The sequence below is a fragment of the Colletotrichum orchidophilum genome, assembly GCF_001831195.1.
Source record: "Colletotrichum orchidophilum strain IMI 309357 chromosome Unknown Scaffold_13.1, whole genome shotgun sequence".
Classification (NCBI taxonomy): domain Eukaryota; kingdom Fungi; phylum Ascomycota; class Sordariomycetes; order Glomerellales; family Glomerellaceae; genus Colletotrichum; species Colletotrichum orchidophilum.
This window is the reverse complement of record NW_019172969.1, coordinates 317910-338471: the sequence shown is the minus strand read 5'-3', so window position 1 is coordinate 338471 and position 20562 is coordinate 317910. Positions and strand designations below refer to the sequence as shown.

The window sequence follows — 20562 nt, the reverse complement described above, 5'->3', positions numbered from 1 at the left end:
CCCGACCTAGCAAGTCCTCCTTTTTCCTTTTCGTGCGCGCCTTTGGTTTCCCCCACTTGCAATTTGCCCAGTGCCCGATTCCTTGGACCTTGCCTGGTCACTTTTCGTCTCCCGCCGCCGTCGTGTCGTCCCGCTCCTGAGTCCCATTGCGCTTGCGCTCAACCCCGAGGTGCCTACGTACCATTTCCTATACTACAGACTATAGAGTACCGTACCCATACAGAGGTACTTCGTACACATATCAGCGCTCTCGACTGGTTCTCGGGACGCCGAACGCCACCTCCTTGTCCGGCCCCGTCAGCTCAGCCCAGTTCTTCCTCGACCACACCGTCCCGTGTTCCCAAGTGTACAGAGTCAGAGTAGCCGTAAGGTATAACCTCTCTCCTCCCTCGCCCTGGGCAGTTCTACACATGTAGAGTCACAACACAAGCAGCAAAGGCCAAGCACCCACCCCCCAGGTCCATACCGGGTTCAGATCGCCACTTGTGCCGTCACGTCAGAACCCCCCCGCAACCTTCTTTTCTCTCTAAAAGACCCCCCACTGCCTGTCCCTTCCCTTTCAAAGAGCCTCTTTCGCACACCCTCCCTCCCTTCCCATTCCCTCCGATCTATCTGAACCCTATCCGACCTTGCCTTAACCGTCCCGCCCCAACGCCGCCATACCGGAATGGCGCTTTAATTGTTGTCCAAGGTCTCCAACACTTGGCCGCCGTCGGAACAATACCTATCCTGCAGCATATCCGTGGCTCACACTCATCCTTCTTACAACTACACTAACCATGCTCGACAAGAGGAGCAACGACGGCGCAACATCCGTCCACTACACCATGAAGACTCCTCATTCAGCTCCCAGGCCCTCGCCTGCGCCTCGATCTTCCCATAGCCACTCGCACTCGCAGTCCAAACTCGCCGTCCCGCCCGCAAAAACTCCAAACCCTTCCACGCCCATGGCCTCTCCAAGAATGCCCTACTCTGTCGGCCAGTCCATGCCTCCCCAGAAGCTATCCCCGGCAAGACAGGCAGAGGCGAGAGCCGCGAGTCCAAACTACTTTGGCCTCGTTGTCGAGCAGTCAGTCGACCCAAGAGAATCTGCCTCTATGCCACGGGACAACTGGAGCTCCCCGACTTCGTCCGTCCGGTCTTTCGGCGCCGCGCTGCCCAAGCAGGTTCCCATCGATGCTAACCCCGACTATGAGGCCTTCAAACGACAAGCTGATCTTAACCGTGGTTTGAGCTTCAGCCTCTCTTCCTCTCACTTCCCGCAAGCTCCCCCGAACCCGACCACGCTCCGTCCTCGACCGCCGAGGTGGAATACCCATGCCAGCGATCACGCCCCTGACTTCTCGATACCTCGGGCGACGACGGAGCGAAAGCAGAGCAAGGAAGTTGACCAGCAAAGCCTGCACGACTCGGCTTACGCCTCGTTGGATTCCAAGCGCAACTCCGAGGCGTCGATCCAAACACCACAGATTCTCAGCCTGAACATGCCAAGATTCGAGTCGCCGATGCAATCTGAGTCGCCCTTTGAACGTAGAACGACGCTGTCAAAAGTAGAAGACCGTCATCCTAGGTTATCCATCTCGCAGAATAAACTTGACGCGCCAGCACCGAGCAATGCTCGAGCGAACCAGCCACGCGCCGAGACCTTGCCGCCGACCATGGAAAGCGGCCCCTCGTTGATAGCACCGTCCCAATTGAAGGACTTGATCGAGGCTGACGGCTCGGAGAGTGACTTGTTGCTTCTGGACCTGAGGGTGTCACAGCAGTATGCGCAAGCTCGCATCGAACGCGCACTCAATCTCTGCATTCCGACAACACTACTCAAGCGAGCTACCTTCAACTTGACCAAACTTCAGCAAACTTTCCAAAGCCCGGAGATGGAAGGGCGATTCTCACAGTGGAAGTCGACAAAGCACCTCGTCGTCTACGATGCGTACTCTGCAGAGAAACGCGACGCTGTTTCGTGTATGAACATGGTGAAGAAGTTCACGAATGAGGGGTACTCTGGCAACATGTATATCCTGCGGGGTGGCTTCAACGCTTTTGCTGACGCTTATCCCGATTTTGTGGATGAGGGGTCCGGCCCCCTTGCGAGCGGCTCGGCCCCGGCGATATCGAGCGACGGCAATCGGCCCGGCATTGCACCGGTCATTGGAGGCGTGATGCTGCCAATGACACAAAACAACGCCAACCCTTTCTTCTCCAATATCCGCCAGAATATGGATCTCGCCGATGGCGTCGGCCAGCTGGATATTGCCCGTCCGTCGGGTCTGGAGTCTCCCACGTTGCCCCGATGGCTCCGTGATGCCTCGAAGCCGAGCGATCGTGGCAAGCAAGTGTCCGACAAATTCCTCACCATCGAAAAGGCTGAGCAATCGCGGATGAAGGCAGCTTATTCCATGTTTAGCGGTAGCGAGAAGGATAAGGCTGTGCCACAGCTTTGTGGCATCGAGAAGGGGGGCAAGAACCGTTACAAAGACATTCTTCCGTTTGAGCACGCTCGAGTCAAATTGCAAGGCCGTCCTGAAGGGGCATGTGACTACGTCAATGCCAGTCACGTCAAGGCGTCTCGGAGCAACAAGAGGTACATTGCTACCCAGGGCCCGCTCCCTGCCACTTTCGAGGTAAGTATTCGCTATGATACCCGCGATATGTGCATGCAATACTGACGTCAGGAAGGATTTCTGGTCTGTAATTTGGGAACAGGATATCCGCGTCGTCGTCATGTTGACCGCTGAGTCGGAAGGAGGTCAGCTCAAATGCCACCCTTACTGGCAGGGCAGGGATTTTGGCTCGATCAAGTTGAAGCCGCTATCAGAGAAGAAAGTATCTCTGGACATTGACAAGCACCGCGCCAATCAGGGATCAGGTGCCCCTTCCATTGCAGCAGCAGCAGAAGCTGGCCGCCGCCGCGCACAAACGACGACTACGTTGGAGGCCTCAAACTCTTCCGCATCGCCATCGCCTCCACAATACGAGACGCCGCACGTCATTATTCGGAAGTTTGCCCTGTCCCACGGCTCACACCCCTTTGCGCCCATACGTGAGATCACTCACTTGCACTATCCATCTTGGCCCGACTTTGGAGCGCCCGCGCAGCCATCACACTTGCTAGCCCTCGTGGACCTAGCTAATGTGATGCAGCGGTCAGCGTTTCCAGTTGATACGTCTTCGATCAACAATTCTCGTGTGTCTCCAGATTCGGGCTCTATTGCCTGGTATGACGAGCCAGAAATGGATCAGAGAGCGAGGCCGATGCTGGTGCATTGCTCTGCGGGATGTGGTCGAACTGGTACCTTCTGCACTGTAGACAGCGTCATTGATATGCTCAAGCGTCACCGACTTGCCAAAACGACGACGAAGCCGGTTAGAAAGCGGGATTCGGACGGCGATATCAAAATGAGCGGGTCAGAGGAGTCTTCGCCTCGAGAAAAGACATTTGATTTTAATACCAGCAGCCGTCGCACGAGCGCCGATGTGCGACGCGGCTCTCCAGACAGAACCCCATTAGACACGGCGTGGTTAGCGGACGACAGCGACACCATGGACCTCATTCAAAAGACAGTCGAGGACTTCCGAAATCAACGACTAAGCATGGTGCAGAGTCTGCGTCAATACGTCTTGTGCTACGAGACCATTGTGGAATACGTCTGGAGATGGCACGAGAAGAGCTTAGGCTCTCCCAAGGGAGGAAGAGCACGAAGTGGAAGCTTGCAGCTTAGAGGGGACAACTAATTGTGGCGCGGCTTGCACAGGAAGACGGATGAAAAACCGAAACGGACTCGTATGGAATCATAAGGTGATACCCCCTTGGATGGCGGAAGGTGCCAGTATCAGCGAGTGGTGATGAAGCATTGTGCATTTTTCTTTTACGACAATAAGGCAGTATGGAGAACACCGGCCCGAGGTCCAGGGCCAATGGGCATAAGGATAGGCGTTTGGGCATTTCAAAGCATGAATTACGATGCATGGGGCGCTGATACTTGACTCTTGTGTCTGATAACGCCAGCACGTTGGGATGTTGACTGCGGTCAGTCCTTGGAGTTGTACATTAGAGGTGTTGAACGAATGAGAGAGTAGAGTAGAGTAGCAGTCACCGGGCTGCTCTCGATTGATCTCATAAAATCTGAGTCTGATAATGGTGTGAAGTGTATGTACGTCCCGTGTGAGACAATTTGTCCAGATGAGACGAGTAATATGCTGGCTTATCCACCTGCTGAACTTCCCCTTTTCAGACGTGTGATTTTTTGCTTGTCCCATTCTTCGAGCCACTGTCGGGACTATCTCAATAGATGGGTGTAGTTTGATAGCCCATCCTGCAAGGATCCAGCCTACCTCCCCGTCCCCCGATGCCAGCATTTCCCGCGAGATTCTATTTGATATCGTCGTGCTCAAACTAGGGTTTCTCCAAGGAAAAGGGATGGAACGACCAACCTGCAACAATAGACGTTTCCACAAGCTTATTTTTTGCACTTTATCTCGGGACGGCGTACTGACCTTTGAAATATTTTGCCCCCTATCCCCCAGGCTGTGCGCTCATCTCGTAACGATGTGCTACCTTGCATGAGCGGTGCTAGACGAGGGGGTAAGGAAAGTGCATACGGCCATTATTGACAAACGTTTGGTCTCCCTGGAGCTGAGTATGCGGGCGTGTGTGCGTTGGTCAAGGGCGATGTAAGGTCACTTTTCCCCGAACGTGACATCAATCTTTACCAGTGCCGGCCAGGGAGAAAAAACAAGGGAGGGAAATGTGATGAATGGTGCAAGTCATCGTGGCTGATTCCATGTTCTATGTAGTCGTACATAATTAGGCGTACAAGCGCCACATACGCGCGCAATGGGCGCAGACGCTGTTTCCACCACCGCCGCCGCCTCTCCTCCACCCCGTCCTCTCCTGCCCTGCCTGCCTGCCCAACTCCCGCCAGCCGAGTAAAGATGTCGTCGTCGATCATTGGTACTTTTTTGCTCTTCGTCCTCCAACGCGCACTTACTTCCAGAGCTTGCCGAGTGACACCTCCTTGTCGTCGTGCTTGTTGAGGATCTTGGCGGTGGCGAGCTCAAAGTCCTCCTGGGTGACGTGAACTCTTCGCTCGCGCAGGGCGTACATGCCGGCCTCTGTGCAGACACCCTTGAGCTCGGCTCCGGAGCAACCGTTCATCTTTTCGGCAATCTTTGTGAGGTTGATGCCTCTCGTCAGGTTCATCTTGCGACTGTGGATGCGGAGAATGTCGGCACGGGCCTCCACGCTTGGCGGGGGGAACTCGATCTTTCGGTCGATACGTCCGGGACGCAGCAGGGCGGGGTCGAGGATGTCGAGACGATTGGTGGCCATGATGACCTTGATGTTCTTGGTGGGCTCGAAACCGTCCAGTTGGTTGAGGAGCTCCAGCATGGTGCGCTGGACTTCAGAGTCGCCGCCGGACGACCCCTCCACACGGGAGGAACCGATGGAGTCGATCTCGTCCATGAAAATGATGGAGGGGGCGTGCTCGCGGGCCATGACGAAGAGCTCGCGGACCATGCGACTACCTTCACCAATATACTTTTGCACCAACTCTGAACCGGACACTCTGATGAACTTGCAATCGGTGTGATGTGCGACGGCACGGGCGAGCAGCGTCTTTCCCGTACCAGGGGGGCCGTAGAGAAGGACACCCTTTGGTTGTGCGATACCGAGGGACTCAAACAGCTCGGGATGCTTGAGACCCAGTTCGATGACCTCCTTGATTTCCTTGATCTGCTGATCCAGACCACCGATCATATCGTACGTGCTGTCGGGGACCTTCTCGACCATCATGAGGGAGACGAGGGGGTCGACGGATGAGGGGAGCATCTTCTCGAGCTTGTAGCTGTCGGAAAGCAGGGTTACCCGCTTGCCGACGGTGAGCTTTGTGATGTCGACATTGTCGGAGATGTCGACAACTGCGACCGGGTTAGTTTATTCACATTGCTGACAAGACTGAGGTTGAGGCGAGATGCAACAACGTGCATCGAGAGCAGGGCCGGCGAGCAAGTGACATACCGTATTTGCCTTCGGGATGCACCTTGACCAGGACCTTCTTCGTGCTCATGACCTTGACGACCTCGCCAACATAAGAACCGGGCTGCTGCAACAGACCCAGCTCTTCCCTCAGTAGCCTCACACGGGAATTGTAGTCGTTTCTTTGGGCTTCGAGGCGGCGGAGGACTGCTTGACCCTTGAGGATCTCGAGCTTCATCGCCTCGATCTTGTTCTGATAGTAGCTGTCCAGCGCCATCGTGATGGATGCCCCGAGGGTGGGGATGGAGATGAGTAGTGGTGGTGTTAACACCTTTGTTTTAAGTGTCGTCGGTGTGGAATTATCGGGGACCAGTGAGGGGAATCAATCGGTCGTCGGGGGCGGGGTCGTGATGGGTTGAATGATTGAGGTTGCCGGGGGTGGATTGTGTCGTGATGAAGGAAGCTTGTCGTTGTGGAAGCTCACAGATGGATTCGAAGTGACAGGGCTGGACGTCTGGCTGGCTGGCTGGCTGGCTGACTTCGTCGGTCGGTCAGTCAGCCGTAGCCCGCAGCAGGCAAACGACCGTCGACGCGTTCGACAGGCCATTGATCACGTGACGATCATCATTCCGGAAAAGCCAAGACCCTCTTTTCCAGTTCATGGAAGCTTGAGCTTGGACCTAAACAGAAGCTTAGGTAATGCAACTATCGGAGACGTAGATCTTCCGCGTCCCGGCGGCACGATCGATGGTCGGGGACAGGCTTGGTCCGTGTGTGATTCTTCTCAAGGTTGTTGCTGCAAGAGAAGGTGCAATGGAACTCTAAACGCGCGTGCAAGTATCCGTACGCCGTGCGGTGACGTTTGCTCTCCCAGTCAGAAAAGTGGAACACAGCACGAGATCAAAGCACATGTCGAACAACAGGGCGAGTGGAGCGTGGGAGATCGAATCATCGTAAAAGGATAGATAGCACAAGACGAGGCGCGAGATGCAGGTATTCAGACAGGCAGTGATAGCCGTGGAATACCGGTACCTATGGAAGGCTGAGGTCGAGGATAAGACGGGAGTGCTGATGAAGGGAACGGGGGGCGACGGGCCCCGATGGACGGGGACTTGAGGTTTCGAGGTTCGCCAGTCGCGGCTGATTTGAGGTACCCTGCGTGCCTGCGTAGCGGCGATTCTGAAGCACGCGGACGCTAGGCTGGTTCGGGACGATACCAGATATGATCCATGCTCCCGTCCACTGTCCGCTTCCACGCCGGCTTCACGCTGAACCTGAGGAACCTGCGTGTTTATTCCCCCCCAAGTGCACTTTTGCAAAGCAACGGTGGTCTCCACTTGGGAACCTGAGATAATCCTCCACCAAATTGCATGCCTCTGCATGATGCATCCTGGTGCACGATGTGCATGCACTCCGTACCTTGGTCCTATCAATCGCCCGCCAAAGGTAAGAAAAGTAAGTCGCAAGTGTAAACACCAGCCAAACCGGCCATGCCTGTTGGCAACAATGACAAACGAGGGATCTCCTGTCCATCTTCCCAAGTCTCTCGGCCCCGATGGCAAGCAAACTGCGGGGGAGAAGAAGAAGCCTCGCGGTGGTCCTCGCTCCTCTCTCAAGCCAACAGGTAGCAGCATCTTCCATGCTCCCCCGAGAGTCGAGTCGCCATCTGAGGCCATTCAAACAACACACATGACCGTCAGTTGGTGTTGCGACTTGGTCAACAGTGGGCAGCGCCTGACTCAGACTTTCACATTCCGTCCCACCTCCACTGCTCCCGAACAGGCTGTTGCAAGTTGCTCACCACCTCACCTTCACCTTGATTGATGTGTGCAAATCTGGGGGAGGAGAGACCCAAGCATTCCGCTCCTCGAGTGATCCTAGGTACCTCAGCTTACCTAGCACCCATCCGTTAGCTTCCATGGTACGAACGCCGTCCTCCACCACCACCACCACAAATTGCAGCATCGGGTCATCCATCCATCAATACTCCGTACTCGATAGATAGAAGGCACCCATTGTCTGTGTGTCCGTCCGTACCTTGCCCAGTAAACATTTCCGCCGCACGGGAATGGACAAGGCCGTCCTTTTCTTCTCGGACCCGATACTGCCCATCATCCCATCATCATTCTCATTCTCGTCCGCTCTCCTCTGCTCTGTCCCCGGGTTGTCCTTTTTTCCCATCGTGTGTTTGTGTTTTGGTCGAGGCCTAGCTTGTTTACACTATACTACCACCTAGGTACACCTACCTTACCTCACCTCACCTCTCTTCCCTGGCTCACCCATTGCATCGACCTTGCTTGATTCCTTCCGAGTCTCATTTCTAAGCAACAAACCTTCGGCTACCAGACCCGTCAGATATCCAGCTGGGGGGGGCCTCGACACCGACACCGTCACCGACTCCTCGACCCATAATCGGGCTCTCCGAGTAATCCTCACATTTCACACTGAGCTGAGCCCGAACCTGGACCTTAACCCAACCGCACCTCATACACTACTACCTGGCACAGACACACAACAATACAACCTTTTTTCCTTTTCCTCACATCATTTACCAGTTCGCCGTTCCAAGTCCAAGACAGCAACAGCAAAACACCCAGAACTCCAAGCTCGAAGCCACCGCGGGTTGCCGTCTCGTCCCGCGCCTGCACTGATAACCCACCTCTCCGGCAGCTTGCCAATCTCCTCCACCCATCTTGCTCCATCGTCCCCAAACAGCTGCGCGCTCTTTCGTCGCCCTATCGTTGTCGCCCACCATGGATCCCTCAACAGGGCCGGGCACACCGTCCCATCCGTCCCATCAGTCCCACGATAGCTCGACCACCGCCTCACCCACTGATACCCGTCATCAGCCCTCAAGGTTCGACACCTATGTCGCCTCCCGCGACGAAGGTCTGTCCGAAAGTTTCCAGTCCTTCCAGTCCACGGACACGGTGCGGAGGCGCCCAGAAGGTGGTGGCTACGGTACGTACGACCCGCTGCATGCCCAGAAGCCCAACGAGTCTTGGTCGTCCGAGTTACCGAGTGGCCCAACGCGAAAAAAAACCCCTGGCTGATATCATACCCCCGTGCGCTTGCAGGCTCTATACATACCCAAGATTCCGGTTCTCAGTACCTGGGCGATCCGTCCGCCCACGATCGATCGCATTCTCGCTCGACAACAACTGCTAGTGCAAGATCGCCCATGATGGGCCCAGAACGTCCCAAAGCTGCGAAGCCGCGAAAGCCTCCGATGCCCCGTCGACTGTCGACCAACCCATCCGCACCACACCGCGGGGAAGTGTTCTCCGTCGACGACGACATCAACGAGGTCGAGGCAGATGCGGCTGGCCGTCATCAGAGTCGTCAGGGCAGCACCGCCTTTGGCACTCGGCGCCGGCCGCAACTGGCGACGACTCTGTCGCGCGTTCAATCTTCCCGCAGCGACACTGGAGTCGATGATGATGACGATAATGATGAGGTCGAGGATGGTCCCCGAACACCCAGAGCTGACGAGGACGCTCCTGAGGATGCTGAGCGCGTTCCTTCGGTGCATCCTGATGAAGAGGATATTGATGCCGAGTCAGATGGTGACGTGAGCGACGCCGAGAGCTTTACGCTCAAGGATCGTCAGCAGGCCATCAACCAGACCCATCCCTTCGGCATCAGGCTGTGGAAGCCTGCATTGTACAAGAAGGATCGATCAGTACAGAAGAATGCCGAGGGCGATATCCATTCGTCTCCTGGCGGAAGAGTCCACAGCTGGCTTGTATTCTTCAACCTTCTTTGGACTTTGTTATTTGGCTGGTGGATGGCAGCTTTCTCGGCTCTCGGTGCCCTAGTTTGCTTCTTGTTCGCCGCAACTCCTAGCGGCAGGGAATATGGCAGAGTACTCTGGGGCTTGGCTGGCTACCTATTCTATCCGTTCGGCAAATATGTGCGCTTGGAGCAGGATGACGCCTACCTGGACGAGGATCAAGGTGAAGGACGAAGCATTTCCGAGTACGAACAATGGCAGAGTGGCGACCTGGAATACGGCCGCCTCTTCTTTGGTCCAGAGGGATCCGAACGCAGCCGGTCTATCGTTGGCCGCTCGCGGAGGAGCATCGACTCAGAACCCAGCGAGACTGACAGCCTCTTGGGCCGCTCTCGACGAGGAGAGCGAAGCGAGACACCACCTCAGATCAAGCGCCGTTTGTTCGGAAGAGGCCAGTGGAACATTGGACGCGTCGTCTTCTTCTTGTTCTTCTATCTCTTGCTGTCACCCTCGCTGATCCTGGTATCCTTGATCTGCTGGTTCCTCGTCTTCTCGATTCCCATGGGCAAGGTCACTATGCTGCTCTTTGACCAATTGCGCCGCCATCCATTGGCGCTCTCATTCGAGTCTGACATCGTTCTCGCCCGGACCGCTGACACGCCGCACTCGTCAATCTTGCTGTGTACATACCGCGCTGTCGGTATCAAGTACTGGAAGTACACCATTGACGGCACGAACGTGTTCTTGATCAACCTCATGGGAGTTGTCTTCTTCGTCATCTTCGACTATCTCGTTCTCGATCAAGTTCTCGATTTGAAGCTATTCATCACCTCACCAGCTTTCCTCTTCATTGCCGGCTTATTCTCCATCGTTCCGCTCGCTTATTTCATCGGCCAAGCCGTCGCCTCCATCTCGGCACAGTCTTCGATGGGAGTTGGTGCTGCCATCAATGCCTTCTTCTCCACCATTGTTGAGGTATTCCTCTACTGCGTTGCCCTGAGCCAAGGCAAAGGTCAACTCGTCGAAGGCAGCATCGTGGGAAGTATTTTCGCTGGTATACTTTTTCTTCCGGGTCTTTCCATGTGTTTCGGTGCTATCAAGCGCAAGACGCAGCGCTTCAATGCCAGGTCTGCCGGTGTTACTTCGACAATGCTGCTTTTCGCAGTCCTCGGCGCTTTTGGCCCTACGCTTTTTTACCAAATCTACGGCACTCACGAGCTCAACTGCTTGGACTGCGTCAATCACAGCGGTATAGGGGGCGGTCTGTCTCCTGTTGGTGACGGCCGCGATTGCAAGCGATGCTTCTTCTCCCAGACTCCGGCGCTGAATGATCGTTTCTACCTAGAGGCTGTCCGCCCGTTCTGCTACTTCTGCGCCACATTGTTGTTCCTCTCCTACACCGTTGGACTCTGGTTTACACTGCGAACCCACGCTGCGGTCATTTGGAACTCTGAGATCGACGAGAAGAAGCACGAAGAGGCGCACGCACACGCTCACGCGCATGCTCATACCAGACATTCGGGTCCTCACTCTTTTGCCGAGACCACTGGCACCTCGGTCGATGTCCGTGACTCTCATCTTTACAAACGCATCCTCGGCCAGTCACTGAAACAGGTTGGTCTTGCAAACAAGAAAGACGACAGCTCTCGTCAGGGATCTGTGACCGGATTGGGCTTGAGTACTGGAAATGGCAGCGTCAGCATCCCGCACGTCGTGCCTCCAAAGTCCAGCGGAAGCGATACAGTTCGCTCCACTGTTCACATCCCCGGGTTCTCAGAGGCGGAGAACAACGCCTTGGTTCGCGAGGTTGCAGAGATGGCAGCCACTGCGGCTACAATTGCCGCACGAGAGCGAATGCCTCGCAGGACCTCGGCCCTTCCCGCAAATGCGACTGTGGCTGCATCTCGCCCCCCGGCCCTCCGTACGGCTACAGTTGCGGACAATGAAGACCTCGCAGCGGCCAGCACTGCTCAAGTACCCCACGGTGGACACGACGCTCCCAACTGGAGCCGAGGCAAGAGTGCTATCATCCTCATGGGAGCCACTGTACTCTATGCCATCATTGCCGAGATTCTGGTGGACACTGTAGATGTCGTTCTCGAGGGCTTTGCCATCGACGAGAAGTTCCTTGGCATCACGCTTTTCGCACTTGTTCCCAACACTACTGAATTTTTGGTGAGTTTGCGCTGCGTATTTACACCATGATGTTGACTAACGCTCTACAGAATGCAATCTCCTTCGCTATGAACGGCAACATTGCGCTTTCCATGGAAATCGGTTCTGCCTACGCACTTCAAGTCTGTTTACTTCAGGTTCCAGCCCTTGTGCTGTTCTCCGCAACCTATGTCACCGCCGATCGATTCGAGGACGTCACTGCGCACACCTTTTCGCTCTTGTTCCCTCAGTGGGATATGGTGACCGTCATCATCTGCGTGTTCCTGCTTAGCTACATGTACGGCGAAGGAAAGAGCAATTACTTCAAGGGCAGCATTCTGCTGCTAAGTTACCTCGTAGTCATTGTGGGCTACTACTTTTCAGGGTATACCGAGGACGCCATGAGCGTAAGTCGTTTTGACGTCATGGGTTCCAACGGACAGTACTCGTCCATCAAGACTGTCGGCCGCCGAGTGAGCGGCGCCGTCCTGCAGTGAGGAAATATCCGCAAAGGAAGCGGAGTGTAGAGGGGTGATGATACCCAAAGAGTGGAAGACATCAATAAAGGATGGTAGAGGATCAGAGGTTCAAGAAACGTCGGTGTCAACAGGCAATATTGTCAGTTTTTCGTTCGAAGTGGGCATTGCATTATTTTGGTTTTCGCAGGCGGCTATGACGGGACGGACGCTGACGGCGTTAAGGAGAAGAAGAGTACATACCTAGATTACCCATTCGTTTCATCGCGGATCGTTCGCAATATACATCCCTAATGTTCAAACCCCGAAATCATGTTTCTTTGTGCCTGCCAATGCCTGGCCGGCCTCTCAGCGCTCTCCGTCGAATATCAGGTATCGCCGCCTTTGACCGAGCCTAATGATCGGTAGCGTTCCACTTTGGCTAAAACTAAGATGGCTAGATCTCTTGGCTACGACTGCAACCCGCAACCGAGATTCTTGATCTGAAGTGAAATACCTCCTCGCGTGAAGGGTTAGGTGACTTGGCTCCTGCCACGTCGACACATCTGCGGTGCGGATGTTAGCGCCGCGGCAGTGCTCCCGGACGATGGAAAGTTGATCTTGTCTTCAGGCCGGCACCAAATTCTGAATGGAATGATGTCCGTTGGCTAGCTTACCATGGATTTAACCTGCCGTGAGATGTTGTGGTTTGGGGGATTCGCCAGTGCGGGAGTTTGACCTCTGGAGTGTTATTGGGTGCTCTCGACAACGGTCAGTACCTTATTAAAAGAAATATTCCGTCTCTTGTTAGACCCGAGACGTCCGTGGCCAAACATCGCTTTTGACTGCTCCCGTCTTCCTTCAAATTCGGTCAACATGGCTCCCGCTGAACCCCGCCCGATTCCCTTCAAGGCGAAGGGCAAGACGCCTCAGTTTGAGGAGGAGAGGAGGGCTGGAGGGGATACATTGAGTGAGAGAAGTACCCCGAGAAGAAGCAGGTCGAGGAGCTTATGAGGCAATACAGCTTTCCAGATGTGAGTTGAATAATCTCAATTCTAGAAATCACGTCTTGTAGCTCTAGTTGGTGTCTTGCTCCTAGGTTAGCCGTCTCCGTTGCGGACCGTAATGTTTGGGTATATCGGCGCGCGGAGCTCGAAATGGCTGGCTGAGGTGCGGGCCATTGCGGACGAGAGCAGCGCGCCAGTGTAGAGGAGGGAGTATGTCTACTACATGCCGCAGGTGGAGAAGCAGAACGTCAAGTACAGCAGCGGGTTCTCGATACAGGAGATGCCTACAAGCTCGGCAATCTTGAAGTCGCGGGACACAGGCCAGGTGGTGCAGGGGGTGCAAGGCGTACTCGGGGGCGGGCACTGGCCGGTTCGGGTCAAGGTCAGCGGAGACAGAAGGGGATGTGTGGTATGAGGTGCCGTGGGAGAGGATGAGCAGCAAGTATTTTCCATGCTTGGAGGCTTTGGGCATCGATGCGGAGGGGGGCTTGGAGTTTTGCGTGCGGACGTGGGGTAATGTAATACGCAGCCTGCGTTTGTCCGGTCTGCTTGGCATGTGGTATGTTGCTTCTTTTGTGTCCATCCCCACGACTACGTGTTCCTCTGGTCTCACCCTCCTTGAAAGGCTCAGAGATACATGAGCGGAGATATAAGGGTGTTCATACAGTTAACCTCAAGGCTCTACAGGAGCTGAGACTCGCACATCGCGTCCTCGGCGCACCGCATCAACCTGTACAGCAGTAGCAAGTCTAGACCGGAGACGGCGGCCAGGCTGACGAAGCTTGAGGAGAACGGGATCCCGATTGTGCCGATTACGCAGCCCGCCGAGATTGACTTTGAGTCGGATGAGGAGTGTGAGAGGAACTTGGCGGCGCAGGAGGGCGGGATTCGACGGAGTGAAGGGGAATGTATTGAACATGGTAGACGGCTGTAGGATGGGGACAATTACTGGGTGCAAAATGAGGCGTTTTGTATCAATTTCTTTTTTATTTTTTTGTGGCGAGGACAAACCTATTTTCTGGTTTCCTGTTGCTCTCCATCTGGACGGTTTTTGGGCCATGTTTTGATTCTCCTTCGTAGAAGATACCCCGTCTTATACGCAGACTCGAAATAAACCCGAGGAGCTGTTGTGATGGTATGCTAGTTACTGTATTCTGTATCAATCTGGTGGGGTTTGCTAAGTGCCATCTGTTAAGCAGGTAAATGTAGGCAGACGAAGGGCAGCCGAAATTTGACTGCAGCATCGGAGACCGTCATCGTGCACAATCTACATAGATCGCTATGCAGAGCTTTGGGGTCTGTTTCCTACGCTTTCTTCTGATGCTCCAGTCTCATTCATTGGCTTTGCTGTCCTGCATGGACAGATCTCCTGTGGAAGGCCATGAGGCCATACCCGGGGGCCGTCAGTGTCGCAGTCAGGCCACTTTCTCAATGTACTTTTTACACCGCCTCTTCTCAAATGATGACGCTCGTCTCTCCTTATTGAAGGCGATACGTTATCCCGAGGCGGCTGATATAAAGCGTCCTGCACCCACCCTCCCTTCTATAGAAAGGCTTACTCAATTCAAACCAACTTCACATCATGTCTAAAGCAAAAAGAAATAGTTTGTTCTTCTTCACCTGATAAGTAGCTGACTGCGTCAGATATGGAGCTACTATTCAGATGGAACGCTCGAGGCAAAAACGGGCACGTAAACTCCAGATTCCGCCTCCCATAATTAGGCAACGTCTCGATCGAGTTGCTCCTTTTGATTCTTCTTCCCGCCTTGTTTAGAGACCCATCCAGTTCCCATTCACGCTTCCGCCCATACCTTCGAAGCCCGGCACGTAGCCATTCCCAAACATAGCCGAGAACTCGTCTAGCGCGGGCGGCATCGGCGACAGGCTCCCATCGAGACCAAAGAACGGCATCGCCGGCGGCAATGACGCCGTACCCTGCCGCCCCGCGCCGGGAGCAACATGGCCTCCTCCGCCTCCTTCTCCCCCGGAATGGCCGTGGGCGCCCCGCCACAAGCCCGAGGGGTGCGGCGGGATCGGCACCGCCGCGTCGTGGCCGTCCCTCTCGCTCCTCGTATCCCCTCCTTGCGCCGGCGTGTCCGTCTTCCACAGCATCTCCCACTTTTTGAAACGCGCATAGTCCGACTCCTTGGCGCCGGAGGAGCTGCCGCCGCCGGTGGTGCCGCCGTTGGTCTCGTCCGCCATGTCCAGCCGGGAGATGGCGCGCTCAAAGGCCTCAATGAGGGACATTTCCGACTTGGCCGACTCGCCGCCTGCGGACATTTCTCTCAGCATCGCCATGCCCTCGCGCAGCGCATCGCGGAGGCGGTCCGTCTTCATTTGCAGGCACTGCGTGATGATGACGAGTAGGGCGGCGCGGCAGGAGGAGAATTCCGTGTACGAGGCGCGGGCGAGGCCGACGGTGTTGCGGAGAAGGCGGCACGTTTCCACGACGCAGAGGGCCGCGTCGACGCAGTCTGCCACCAGGACGGCGCGGGGGTGGGTGGTTTTGCTGGTGGTGGTCGTCGTCGTAGTGCCGCCGCTACTGGTGGTGGTGGTGGCGCGGGGGCCGGGGCCGGGGCCGGGGGGGAGCACGGTGACGGCGACGGAGTCTGCGGGTGAGCCGGAGGAGCTCGCGGTGCTGCCGCGGGCCGAGTCGCGGGGGAATATGAAGGGTCGGCCGGCGAACATGCGGACGAGGCAGTATTCTAGCCTCAGGTGCATTGTCGGGCGGAAGACGGCGGGGCCGGTGGTGGGGTCTTTGATGAAGGTCGGCTCGGGGAGGCTGTTCCACCAGTTGTGGAGTTGGGCCTTCATCTCGACGAGTTTGGCCATGCCCTCGGGTATCTCGTTCTTTTCAAACGTCTTGAAGAGGGATCTGGGAGATGGGTTGTCAGTGAGAGGGAGGGCGTGAGAGGGGCATCGGAAGAAGGGATGACTGACATTTGGTGGGCTATTCGGCTGAGAGCGTTGTTGAGCTGTAGCGTTGCCAGCATGTGTGCCGTGTTTGGTGGTGCTGAACCGGGCCAGATCTCTGGCCTGTCGACCGGTAGCTCGGCGTCGACGTCGCTGGCTGCAATAGATACTGGCCGGCCATGGAATATGCCGATGCGCCTGCGAGACAAAAGTTATTTTGTAAAGTCAAAAGACGTGGATGGATTTGCTCACTTTTCTGTTGTGTAGGCTGTCCACCATACACGGTTCCTCGTCTCACGGATAACGGGATTGATGCCGTCCCCAGGGTGCTTCCGATGCATCCCGTTTTGTATCGCGAGCTTGACTGCCAGGTTGAGGTACACGTACGACAGTCCCGAGGCGTCGAGGGGTAAGGTGTAGAGGCCTATGAGGAGACAAGCCTGGACGCTCTCCAGCGACGATATCGTGATCACGTCTGGGACCAGCCGGCATGCCTGCTGGTAGAACATGATGCCGATAGTGTCCTCTGAAAAGGGGCTCGAATCGGCGGCGGCACTCGGCGGCCCGCCCCTCTCGTTCCGGGAGTCTAGGTAGGCATACTGCGTGCCAATGGCAAAGATGATGAGAATCATGCACACGGTACCGACATCTCGACGCGTCAGAGAGGCCGAGTTCTCGTACACCAGGTCCAGCCTGTCCATCAGCCAGTGGCGCTCGACGTAGAAGTAGCTGGTTTCGGCATGGTTGAAGAAGGCCTGGACGAGGAAGTCTGCGACATAGCGCGGGGGCAGGGATGAGAGGGACGCCACGGTGTTGGAGGGCGACTGGAGTTCTTCTGGGCGATAGTACTCCTTGAACTGTGTCTTGGGACCATCCGGGGCGTCCTACGAGACCGGATCAGCGGTTGCCCGCTTGGTAGAGGCTCTGCAACGAAAGGGGTTTGCTTGCTTACGTTTACACATTGTTCGATCCAGTGCTTTATCCGCATGGAGAAGTTCCAGTGCGAGAACTCACCGGAGTAGTCTGCTCGGGAGTCAATATTGGGCAGTCCCTTCGGATATGCTAAAGCCGAGCCTGTCGAGGGTCCGGAGAAGGGCAGGGGAGGGGAAGGGGGCCCGCCTTACGTGTGATGTTGTTCTCCAGAGGCTGAACTGTTATCTCGTCCACCTTGAACGAGTCGGAGCTCTGTGATTGCACCTCTGCCTCGGCGCCGACCTCCGTCTCCATGGTGACATCGGCTTCAGCACCGGCCCCAGGAGCCGCCTCCGGGCCGGTGCGTCGTCCCTTCTCCACAGACTCGGCCAAGGTCTTCAACGTCTCGGCGTCGAGTGTGCTCTTGCCGGTGTAGTGCGCAAGAAGCCGCTCCATGTAGGACATTCTCTGACTCAACTGGGAGTCATCATGCTGCGATGGGCGGGGCCTGTCATGATCCGTCATAGGCCTTGTCAGCCAGATTTGTAGGCGTAATGAATGAAAATGTGTCGTTATGAAGTGACTTCATGACAAAAGTGACATTAAGAAGGAAGGTTTAAAGGAAACAATACATCGTTACCTAGTCATGTTTTCAGTTCCGGGCTCATCCCGCGTCGTGGGCGTGAGGAACTCGCACTGCCGGCGCAGACGGGTGCACCGGCGGCAAGGGACTCCTCCGTCGCATTTTTCCTTGAGTCGCCGACATCCGTCACAGCTTGGTCGTGTCAGCATGAGGGAGATTCTCTCATCAAACAAACGAAACCGAATAATGAGAGTAGAAAAGAATGGGCTTCATCCTACGCTCGAACTGCCCGCTTCCGCTCCTTATCCGCCACGCGACGCTGCTTGTGTCGTTGCAGGCGCAGGCCGTCCTCGGGATCCATCTACAACTTGGGTCGCAATAACCGATAAGAAAACGGTAGAGAAAAGAGAGAGGGCGTTTGGATAACGCGCGGGCTGGGCGGATAGTGCCGATCAACAGGGCCAGCCGAGGACCCGGGCCGGTGGTGGAGGGCTCTCTCTCTCTCTCCCTCTTTCTTTTTCTCTGTCTGTCTCTCTGTTCTTCTCTGCGTGTATATTTAACTCTCCGCGGAAAGTGTTCCCCAGGTGACCCCGCCGTGACAAGTCTCAATTACGAGAGTCCGTGTTCAGAAAGGAAGGTCTGGCTCTGTTTCGGGTCTCTCAATGCCCTTGCAATTCCTCGGGCGGGTAAAGGCAGGGCGTGGGCAAGGTATGCGAGTGGATAAAGGGCAATGAGTGACTGCGGGTGAACGAGAGCGGTGGTTCTCCGAGTTTGTGTGTGAGAGGAGCTAAGAGAGGCTGCTAAGTCTACTCTCCCTCCACCGTCGCTGCCCATTTCCTTTTCCGAGGAGGGGGCGGGGAGGCAGAATTTCGGCGAAACCTGCGCCGCGGTCGGGGTGGTCGGAGGGGACGGACCCGCTTTCACAACCAAGACGCGGGGAAGCCGGCTACCATCCCGGTCGGAGCCGAAAGCTTGCATGAGGTGAAAACCCTTGAACCCAGAATCCGGAGCTCGCTTGACTCGTGGTGCGGAGAGAGGGGGAGGGTTTGATCATGGTCTAGATTCGACGAGTAAACAAAATGACTATTGTAGACGATCAGTGTCAAGAGATGCAAGTGGTGATTATTCGTCTTGAATGGGGAAATGAAACAAAGAAAAAGAGCGTTCTCGAGGAAATGAGAAGCTGTAGTATTGTATAGCATAGTCCAATCTCGTTTCAACTTGGCATTCTTGATTAATTATAACCGCAGTACAGATTTTGTTAGTCACAGCTTAGCCCTCAAGTCATCCATCCTCCTGTGAAGACTTGAGCGAGTCCTCCAGTGGGCTGTTTTCCCTCTCCATCCTCTCCTTTGATGTCTCCATGATACTCGCAAGACCCATATCCTCAAATTGAACACCATCACGGATCATTGACGCCACACCCTTTCTCGAAAGGAGAATCTCCGGCATGCCGTAGCCAGGAAAGCCAACGACGATTAATAGCCCCGGCTTCCCGCGGAGTTTTGGCCCGTTTGTGCCAGAAAATCTGCCTCGCGCCACCGACCACGATGATGCCGTCCATTCGGGGGATGAGGTAGTCGTTGATCCGCGCGTCGAAGTTGACTCCGTAGGTGTCGACGACCAGGTGTGGGCTATTGGGGCCGCGGGGCGAGGTGATGCGACTGCAGAGCCCGCGGACCGGTACGGTGCGGTCTTCGTACTGCGGGAGGACCTGGCCGTGTCGCCGTAGGTAGCTACGACTCCCTTGCCGGCAATGATGGAACCACGAGGAGTCTGTACCGTCCATCGACCGGCGGCATCAGGCGCAGATGAAACCGATACCACTGGCGCGTTGGCCTGTAAGTTCAATCCCTTCTCGAGGAGACGTCCCAGCAGCTGGTGAACCATCTTGGCAGGTCAAAGGTGTGCCGCCGTAAAGGAGAAGGCGCATTGCGCACCGTTCATTCCTGGAACCTGTATACGCATGATAAGTCAGCTCCATCACGGTACAGGAGGGAAACCAGAGACCCACCCTTTCGGCATCATTTCTGGGAGTGAACGCAACGCCCGTCAAATTGACAATGGACGGCGGTGACCGGTTGTTTTTGAGTGGGCCATGGCGACGCCTTCGAATTCGGCTCCGGCTATGATCACGGAGCCGTGGGTGGGGAGGTGGGGGGGAGGGCGTCCCAGATGGACGTGACAGGGTTGGGAACCGGGTATCGGTTCGTCGGCTTTGGCGCGGGCATTTTCTTTTTGCATGGCTGGATATAGGTAGGCTTGGACGGCTTCTTTTCACGAAGGAGGGGTAAAGGCACTGGACAGGCTAGAGTCGAGGCCCGGCTGATAAGCAATTCGCGTGGATTTCCTATACCAGCAGCGTTGAAGACAGGCGCAAGCAGGAAGATTCAGGGCCTATCCTTTGGCTGGAACGACCAACATACGACCGGCATGTTTCAATCAACAAACAGTGGCGGTTGAGACGTACCATTGAAAGCTGGATTGGGGGTTGATAAGAGTCAAATAGGTGTTGACGTCGGAAAAGGGAGATAAGCTGAATCGGCATGGGATCCATTCCCACCGATACCTCTGAGGGTCCAGCTCCGGGTGGATGCCAGCGCTTCTCGGGGCTTTGTGACGGAAAACGCGGCGAATGTCCGAGACCGGAGGCTGAGCCGGCGTCGGGGAGAACGGGACCGGCAATTTGCCGGTTGCCCTTTCCCCACTGTGACAAGCAAATCGCAGGCGCCCAGTGACATGCAAATATGCCCCGCGAATCAGCTACAGCCCACGGTGAAAATGATGTCTTTTCACAGCCAGAGAAATTGTACAATTGTCGGTCA

General features: G+C 55.7%; 6 protein-coding genes across 6 annotated transcripts; 3 read left to right on the top strand and 3 right to left on the bottom strand.

Moving 5' to 3' along the window:
* Positions 1 to 779: 779 nt before the first annotated feature.
* On the top strand, positions 780 to 3735 carry CORC01_02365 (protein-tyrosine phosphatase; the record flags this gene model as incomplete). The annotated part of the gene is made up of 2 exons (XM_022614015.1): positions 780 to 2624; positions 2680 to 3735. The coding sequence occupies 2 exons, from the start codon at positions 780 to 782 to the stop codon at positions 3733 to 3735; spliced, it is 2901 nt and encodes a 966-aa protein (XP_022479513.1).
* Positions 3736 to 4987: 1252 nt separating this feature from the next.
* CORC01_02364 (26S protease regulatory subunit 8) lies at positions 4988 to 6257 on the bottom strand (the record flags this gene model as incomplete). The annotated part of the gene is made up of 2 exons (XM_022614014.1): positions 4988 to 5922; positions 6023 to 6257. 2 exons carry the CDS (start codon positions 6255 to 6257, stop codon positions 4988 to 4990), a joined length of 1170 nt encoding a protein of 389 aa, XP_022479512.1.
* A 2476-nt stretch (positions 6258 to 8733) lies between these two features.
* On the top strand, positions 8734 to 12364 carry CORC01_02363 (sodium/calcium exchanger protein; the record flags this gene model as incomplete). Its single annotated transcript, XM_022614013.1, has 3 exons — positions 8734 to 8941; positions 9058 to 11888; positions 11939 to 12364. 3 exons carry the CDS (start codon positions 8734 to 8736, stop codon positions 12362 to 12364), a joined length of 3465 nt encoding a protein of 1154 aa, XP_022479511.1.
* Positions 12365 to 13198: 834 nt separating this feature from the next.
* On the top strand, positions 13199 to 14263 carry CORC01_02362 (sulfite oxidase; the record flags this gene model as incomplete). The annotated part of the gene is made up of 2 exons (XM_022614012.1): positions 13199 to 13292; positions 14025 to 14263. The coding sequence occupies 2 exons, from the start codon at positions 13199 to 13201 to the stop codon at positions 14261 to 14263; spliced, it is 333 nt and encodes a 110-aa protein (XP_022479510.1).
* An 836-nt stretch (positions 14264 to 15099) lies between these two features.
* CORC01_02361 (fungal specific transcription factor domain-containing protein) lies at positions 15100 to 18098 on the bottom strand (the record flags this gene model as incomplete). The annotated part of the gene is made up of 7 exons (XM_022614011.1): positions 15100 to 16204; positions 16270 to 16440; positions 16495 to 17126; positions 17195 to 17265; positions 17367 to 17662; positions 17795 to 17929; positions 18016 to 18098. 7 exons carry the CDS (start codon positions 18096 to 18098, stop codon positions 15100 to 15102), a joined length of 2493 nt encoding a protein of 830 aa, XP_022479509.1.
* A 923-nt stretch (positions 18099 to 19021) lies between these two features.
* CORC01_02360 (uncharacterized protein) lies at positions 19022 to 19627 on the bottom strand (the record flags this gene model as incomplete). Its single annotated transcript, XM_022614010.1, has 1 exon — positions 19022 to 19627. One exon carries the CDS (start codon positions 19625 to 19627, stop codon positions 19022 to 19024), a length of 606 nt encoding a protein of 201 aa, XP_022479508.1.
* Positions 19628 to 20562: the final 935 nt, after the last annotated feature.